Here is a 9,144-nt window from a genome sequence, read left to right on the forward strand (position 1 = left end):
GTCTTTAACGTTTCGAGCCTACGCTCTTCAACAGAAAGATACACAGAGAGAAAAAAAAACACAGAAAGAAGGAGAGAAAAAAAATGCGTGCAGTAGCTAACGAATCAACATGGCGATCTGATTTCGGCCAGAGGTCAAAGATCAAACATGAGACGCGAGAGCGAAATAAGGGGAGATAATAGGGTTGATAATAGGGTGATAATAGGGTTGAAGGACCAGCTAATAGTGCGTAGGAGGGGTCTGGACGTGTGTATGTATAGGGTTGGTGTATGTATTAGTATGTATATAAGGGTGTGTGTGTGTGTGTGTGTGTGTATGAGAGAGTATTAGTGCGTAGGATTGGTCTGGACGTGCGTATGTATGGGGTTGGGTATGTATTAGTATGTATTAGTATGTATTAGTACGTATTAGTATGTATAAGTGTGTGTGTGTGTGTATGAGAGAGAGTATAAGTGCGTATGCGGGGTCTGGACGTGTGTATGTATAGGGTTGGTGTATGTATTAGTATGCTTAGTATGTATGTATTAGTACGTATTAGTATGTATTAGTTGGTGTGTGTATTAGTATGGCACATCATATATGATGTGATGTGTAAGTCGTGTGGGTGTAGTGAGGAGAAGGGGGGGGAGAAGGGGGGAGAAGAGGAGGGGGAGGAGAGGGGGGAAGAGGAGAGGATGGGGGAGAGAGAGGAGGGGGAGAAGGAAGGGGAGGGGGAGAAATATATATATATATATATATATATATATATATATGTATGTATTTATATATATAACGCGGAGTAGATGAAACAGGGACAACTGAAGATGGGGGAATATTCTTTATGTTGCATGTCTCGTTTCTCTGTTTCCTTTTACTGCTGTTCGAAAAAGTTCGTTTCTATGTTTTTGTTTTTGTTCTCGTTTCTCTTGTGTTCAACGTTTTTTTTTTTTATGTCCTGTACCCATATATGCATGTATATTACATATATTCGTAGGTATGTACATATATATATGTATATATGCATATAGTATATATATATGCATATGTGCGTATGCGTGTGTGTATGTACACATAATTATATATATTATATATATATATAATATATATATATATACACATACATATATAAAAGAGGTTAAAGACCCCTTCGGTCATGACTGACCATGGGATTGCACCTAGAAAGTTACCCTCCTAGACACAAGTCCGGGCAAGGTTGTTTATGGAAGACCAGCAGCCGCCCATGCATACCAGCCTCCCCTCTCCACGCCACCAGTGTTATCCAAGGGAAAGACAAAGTCGATGCAGCTTGGCACCTGTGACGTCGCACTCACTTTCTACAGCTGAGTGAACTGGAGCAACGTGAAATAAAGTGCTTTGCTCAAGAACACAACACGCAGCCCGGTCAGGGATTCGAGCTCACAACCTCACGATCGTAAGCTCGACGCTCTAACCACTGAGCCATGCGCCTTCAAAGAAAACAAAGCAACAACACCAGACAATTGAACTACAAACAATAACTGAGATAAATAAAAGTTATACTGGCAGCGATGGGATTCGAACCCACGCCTCCGAAGAGACTGGTGCCTAAAACCAGCGCCTTAGACCACTCGGCCACGCTACCACATACATATTTAACATGAATACATTTATATATATAGAGTATATTGCCACACACCGATTCTTTATCATCTGTCGCAGCTTTATCCTAACATCTGATTATATACAGCGTCTGTTCCATTCGCTGCTATCCTGGACCAAACACAGTCATTTTGGAACCATATATAATATATATATATATATATATTATATATATATATATATATAATATATAATATATATATTATACATACATACATACATACATACATACATACATCATACATACATATGTATATGCACATGCACACACATATGCATATATATATATATTATATATATAATATATATATATATTATACATATGCACACCCATGTACATATATACATACATTTGACAGTTAGAGCGTGAGATCAAATAACTATGCGATAATTGCGACATTAATTAGCATAGTATCTAATTAGGCTCCATCAAATAATTAACTTTGTCTCATCAGACTCCCATTTAGTGACATAGATACCATAGGACGTTTGAAATTTGGGCGTATGAGTATGACGGGATTATAGGGAGTAAGCTAAAATATAGAAAGTACATACTGTTTATACTTGGAGTATTAATACAGACGAATTTGACAGTTTGTAATGACGTAATGACATTGTTTACAAAGCATTCTAACACACTATGTACATTTACACTTATATGAGCATACACACATCTATATGTACATATAAATGCATCTATATATACATATATACATGTGAATACACATATGTATGTATATATGTACATGTGTGTGCATATGTATATATAATATATTATATATATATATATATATATATATATCTAATAAAATAATAAATGCGCCCTTTTAAAGCCTAGCCAGGCTCATGGGCCCGGTTTCCCGGTTCTATGGCGTCTGTGTTCCTCAGCTTGACGGGGCGCCAGTCCATCGCACCGTTACTGGAGTAACGTGAAATGAAGTGTTTTGCTCAAGAACTCAACGCGTCGCCCGGTCCAGGAATCGAAACCACAATCTTACGATCATGGTGCTGATACCCTAACCATTAAGCCATGCACCTCCACACAAACACACACACACATATATGCATATATGTGTGCGCGTGTGTATGTGCACATACATACGTACTCTTTTACTCTTTTACTTGTTTCAGTCATTTGACTGCGGCCATTCTGGGGCACCGCCTTTAGTCGAGCAAATGGACCCCAGGACTTATTCTTTGTAAGCCCAGTACTTATTCTATCAGTCTGTTTTGCTGAACCGCTAAGTGACGGGGACGTAAACACACCAGCATCGGTTGTCAAGCAATGCTAGGGGAACAAACACAGACACACAAACATATACACACATACATATATACATTTACATATATACGACAGGCTTTTCAGTTTACCGTCTACCAAATCCACTCACAAGGCATGGTCGGCCGGGGCTATAGCAGAAGACACTCCTACGCCTGTATGTATATATATATATATATATTATATATATATATTATATAATATATATATATATATATATATATATATATATGTGTGTGGTGTGTGTGTGTATTTAAAACATGTCAGAGACCTCCTCCTTCGGTCACGAATGACCATGGGATTGCCACATAGAAAGTTACCCTCTGAGGTACAAGAACGTGCAAGGTTGTTTATGGAAGACCAGCAGTCGTCCATGCATACTAGCCTGCCCTCTCCGCGCCACCGATGTTATCCAAGGGACAGGCAAAGGCCGATACAGCTTGGGACAGTGACGTCGTAAATCGATTCTACAGCAGAGTTAACTGGAGCAACGTGAAATAAAGTGTCTTGCTAGGTCCAGGATTCGAACTCACAACCGCACGGTCGTAAGTTCGACACTCTAACCACTGAGCCATGCGCCTTCTCATATAACATGTATACATCTATATATATATACACTATATATACATAAATACGTACACACACACGTACACAGACATATTATATATATATATATAATATATTCATGAGTTTAAGATTTTAGATAAACTTTAAATGTCTTAAATTCATATTTAATATGTTAACGTTTTATAAATCCATAGGTACAAAGAATATATGAATACATATGTATGTATGTATGTATGTATGTATGTATATCAGGTCACTTTCGAGTGCTACTGGTAACATGTAACCCAGTACAACCTGTTGCATGGTCGGGTCGTCGGCGACTAAACCGGCAAACCCACCAGGCTTGCTTGGTGAGGAGGGTGTTTATTGGACACGCTGCGGGATGAAAAACAAAACCCGTCAAAGGGCGGAGGAACTCTTGAGAATCAACGGCCATCCAATAGATGTCTTAAGGCTGTATCATGCGCGGGGACATAGAAATAATCGGACTGAATACCAGATCGCGCGGTTAAACCACTGGGAGTGAAGGACTCCTAGCCTTTGTTAGGGCATCCTTCTAGGAGAAGGTAACTCAGGTAACTGGGATAACTCTGATATAAGTCCTACGGCTCAGTGGTTACCGATGATGTTGACTTGTTCTTCTATTCGGATTATGGCTGCTGTTGCTTAGTGAGTGGGATTGACTCAGTGCAATAAATATATAAATATATGCATATATATATATATGTACGTACCAACATATGTATGTATATATTCATGCTTATATTGGTACAAGGCATAAAAAAACGTGAACAAAATGAGAAACGAGATAGGCAACATAAAGAACATTCCCTTCATCAGTTGTCCCGTTTTATCTACTCCGCGTTTAGAAGGTAGGGACAAGACGCGACTTCGTTAAAACAGTCCTTTCCGCAAAGCAAATTAAATAAGATTTTGGATTTTTTGCGGAGGGCTAAAGTGGTAACAAAAACAGGACAGTAGGACAAAACAGTAAAAACAAATGGTGAGGGTTGTTAAGCCAAGACGAGGTGAAGTGATAAATGCTGGAAAAACGAGCTTTGAGAAGAGACAGGCAAAAGCACGTTTTTTCTTTAAGAAGGAAGTGGAAAAAAGAAAGATAGGAAGCCGTTGGTCACGTGTGAGCAATGAGAGAGTCAAGGAGGAAGAGTGAGAGAGAGAGAGAGAGAGAGAGGGAATGGTGAATGGGAGAGGAGAGAAGAATAAGCATATCTATCTCCCTCCTCTCTTATTCTTCCTTTCTGTTTTCTCTCCCACCCTTTCCGTATTCTCCTCCTCTCCCCTTCACCGTTCCCTCTCTCTCCCTCTCACTCTTCCTCCTTGACTCTCTCATTGCATATATGTATGTATGTATGTATGTATGTATGTATGTATGTGTGTGTATATGTGTGTGCGTGCGTGTGCATTCGTTTGTCCTCTCAACCGCTTGACAATCAATGTTGGTTTGTTTACATCCCTGTAACTGAGCAGCTCGGCGAAAGTCAACGATAGGATCAGTAACAAATTAAAAAAAACAACCTACAGAGGGTGATGATCTGTTCGACTAAAAGCATTCAAAGTGATGCTCCAGCATGACCGCAGTATATTGACTGAAACAAATAAAAGACAGAAGATAAAAATATGTCTGAAAATGTTTAGACAACACAGTACGTAATACTGAAATTTATCAGTTGATGATGAAATTCCAACACAAGGATTCAAACTAGTTCGGCTGATCCCTGATTTCCTGTCCAAGAACATGTCGCTTATAAAGTCATGGATATGACCTGTCTATTATATACTACTAGCAGTATCGCCCGGCGTTGCTCAGGTTTGTAAGGGAAATAACTATAAAGCATTTTTAGAGAGTTATAGCCAAAAAATAGCAAAAAAATGGAAAAAAATGATGGTAAATTTTTTTGAGAGTTAAAAAAGGTGGAGTCGCGTCCCCTAGACGGTCTGTGGTTTGGGTTTCTGATTCTCGACCCCATGTCGAATTTATCGATTTTTTTCAGAACTGGGGGAACTTTTCAAAATTTTCGCTGCGTTAGTTTTGAATTATGACATTGGGCTATGTGTGTGTCAAGTTTCATCAGAATCGGTTGAAAGCCGTGGTCAGAGTGAGGGTACGAGAAAACAGACACACAGAAAACGCACAGACAAACTGCCGTTTATATAGAGAGAGATGTTGATTAAAAGTTTTTTGACGTATTCAGTGAGGTAGTGTATAGCATTGAACCAAAATGATTTTAACGCACGACCCTACTAGAAAAATGGGAAATTATTGTCATTTTTACCGCATTTTTAAATCGAAAACTTATGTATTTTATATTTACTCTTATTTCTAGGTTACTACAGTTATGAAACTTTCATATAAAGAAAATCACGAATTTTCATGAAGAAGCTGAATATGTTTGGATGACGTCAGTATTACCGTCAACAGCTGACCAATCAAAACTCATTTGAAAAAAAAAAAAAAAAGACAGAAATGGAGAAAAGTAAAAAGTACAAAGGCGTGTACCATGTTGAAATTACATTTTCAAAAGCTAAATGAATTTATCCAGTCATATCAATTGTAACAAAGTTGTAAATATTTTTATCACAAAAATTTACTGAACTTAGACAATCAACAAGAAAAAAAAATGTTTTACGCATAGTGTTGTGTGTATATGTATATATATATTGACAATCATATACGTTCTCATACACCTATATTATCATGCATTTACGTTTACTGATACACACACATTTCAAGAACAGTACAACTGTTTAATTCTTGCTTAAAGAAATACTGAAAGAGCACTTTTTGGAGCTTTACTCTTTCTGTATGCCGCTCTTTATGATTGAATTAATATTTCGAAAGGTCTTGCCATATATTAGAGCAGTGCTTTTCGAACGTTTTGCTGGAGCGGAACCCCAAGGAGACATTCCACTGGCTCGAGGAACTCCTGTGCAATAATTTAATAGTCGTATGCACACATATTTGCACAGGAGAATTAAAAATTACTGCCGATTTTAGCAGTTTTGTAACTTCTTGCGGAACCCCTGCACTGTACTGGCGGAACCCTAAGGTTCCGCGGAACCCTGGTTGAAAACCAATGTACTAGAGGAAGGCAGAAAAGTGTATTGTATGGAATGTCTGAACATGGAAAAGAAACTATATCGTAATGAAAAATTTGTTCGGATGGCTTCAGTACAGTTATGCTATAACTCAGGAACATCGAAAATATAATACAGATAGTGTTAAGCAAATAAAAGAACGGAATGGCATTGAATGCACGTCTTTCGGTAATCGGTTGATTAACACATAACGTTCAACAGTTACTTATATATGTGTAAGACTTATTATTTAGACAAAGAGGGAAGTGGAATGTACGAAGTTGTCTTTCCCTTCTATTACCGATTATAACAGAAACCATGAATCTGATTGTGTTGTCTGCAACGAGTCGTCGAAAGCCTGCATCTTTATAATAATCTACTTCGTGGTGAATTTCTTGACTTGAATGGGAGGTTCCTACTTCTAATAAAACTGATTCTAAATAAGTTACAAAAAAAAGATCATGGCTAACGTAAATCAAATACTTTGCTTCGTATTAATTAGAAATTGAGGCCCGTCTTTCTTAATACATACATCGATCCACTATACACATCGATGCATTAAAGTTAACATACATGAGAGAAGGAATATACAGTTGACTTACTGCAACTGATTTAGTTGTTATTTAAAAACAAAGAACTTACATCATCTCCTGTCAAACTCTACACATCAGACTGTAAGAATCTGTAAGAATCAATAATAGTCATACAGAAATGCCAAGCTTTTTCAGACGTATTAACCGTTTTTATTCATGTCGTTGGAGGACGTGTTACGCTTGTACTGTAGCTTTAATTCTGCTACAGTCTTTAAGAGTTGATATAAGTATGGCTTTTGTTTGCATGTTGAAAACGCCCAATCGGACAAATAATGAAAATAATTTTACACGAACTAACGAACATTGTTCTTCTTTAAACAACCATAAAATAATGCAACATTTTGAAGGTGAGTTTGAATGGAGCAACACGTTACAATCAAATATCTTAGCATGTTACTTTTATGGGTATATTTCAACTAATATTTTAGCTGGAATATTGGTAAACAAATATGGTGGGAAAAAAGTTCTAGGAAGCTCACTTCTCTTCGCATCATTTCTGACCATTCTCCACCCAAGTTTATCTCGAATAAGTGGTTACTTAACAATTGTCCTAAGAATATTAACAGGTATGGTCTCGGCACCGATGTTCCCAGCAATCCTATCGCTAATGGCACGTTGGGCCCCACCATCTGAGAAAGACCTATTGATTGGTATTACTTTTACAGGTCAAGTATTGGGCAATATTGCAGGTTTTGTAATATTCGGTTACCTTTGTGAGTATGGATTTGATAATGGATGGGGTTCTATATTTTATACAAGTGGTGTAACGACGTTGATTTTTAGTTTTGTGTGGTATTATGCTGTTTACGATAATCCAGATCTCCATCCTACAATCAGCCAAGAAGAACATGCTTATTTAAACAGAACTATAATATGTGAAAGACTACCTAAAAATATACCTTGGCGACGGATGCTTTCTTCGCCTGCAATTTGGGCTATTGTTTTCGGTTTGTTTGGTTATGATTGGGGCTCCATTTCCCTCCAGGTATTGCTGCCTCTGTATTTAAAAGAAGCCTTAAACGTTAATGCAACATCCAACGGTATAATTTCCTCAGCTCCTTCGGTTGCAGAAGTCATTGTCCTACCATTATGGGGAAAATTGGCCGATATTTTGCGTTCAAAGAATTATATGTCAACTCACTCGGTGCGTGTTTTATTCCAAACCGTTGCTCTAGTTGCTTGTGCAAGTCTACTGATTACCATGGGATACCTCAGATGTGACCAACTCATTCAAATATATATTTTCTTGTTTCTTTGTGGTGCATTCCTAGCATTTAGCTGTAGTGGAGTTATTGCCAACAGCATTGACATTGCTCCCAGTTATGTCGGCGTAATCTTTGGACTTACTAACACAATTTGTGCATCATCAGGCAGCTTTTCTTCCTTGTTCGCAAAAGCTCTGACACCAAATGGCACACAGAGCGAATGGCAGATCGTATTTGCTTTGTATGGCGCTGTTCTTGTCTTAGGTGCAATATTCTTTGCAGTGTTGGTAAGAACAGAAATTCAAGACTGGGCAAGACCTGAGGGATTCGAACCAGAGGAAGCATGATATTATCGTTGTGATCTTAAATAGATGTAGGTGTATTTTATTTGTGTATATATATATGTGCGTGTACATATATGTGTGTATCTGTGTGTATATATACATATAATTTATATATACGTTATATACATACATGCATACATACATACATATATATATATATATATGTGTGTGTGTGTGTGTGTGTGTGTGTGTGTGTGTGTATGTATATGTATATATATATATAATATATATATATATATATATATATATGTAATCTCTATCTATCAGTGCTAGGAAATATATGTAATGTCTATCTATCAGTGCTAGGAAATATTTACCTATATTGAAGATAGTGGTTTTAGCGATAAAATAAAATATACACCTATCACTAGCTCAACAGTAAAGAAAAGGAATAATAGAAATAGGAAGGTCATCTGGTTTACGCCCCCTTACTCACCCGAGGT

The 9,144-nt window shown here is 37.5% G+C and overlaps 1 protein-coding gene and 1 non-coding gene across 2 annotated transcripts; one reads left to right on the forward strand and one right to left on the reverse strand.

Annotated features, from left to right (window-relative positions):
* Nucleotides 1-1,518: 1,518 nt before the first annotated feature.
* Nucleotides 1,519-1,600, reverse strand: Trnal-uag. Its single transcript has one exon. It is a non-coding gene; the product is annotated as a tRNA-Leu (tRNA).
* Nucleotides 1,601-7,270: 5,670 nt separating this feature from the next.
* Nucleotides 7,271-8,704, forward strand: LOC115221246 (uncharacterized transporter slc-17.2-like). Its single transcript, XM_029791397.1, has one exon. It carries the CDS (start codon nucleotides 7,271-7,273, stop codon nucleotides 8,702-8,704), a length of 1,434 nt encoding a protein of 477 aa, XP_029647257.1.
* The last annotated feature ends 440 nt before the right edge of the window (nucleotides 8,705-9,144 follow it).

The sequence above is a fragment of the Octopus sinensis genome, linkage group LG18 (assembly GCF_006345805.1).
Source record: "Octopus sinensis linkage group LG18, ASM634580v1, whole genome shotgun sequence".
Lineage (NCBI taxonomy): Eukaryota > Metazoa > Mollusca > Cephalopoda > Octopoda > Octopodidae > Octopus > Octopus sinensis.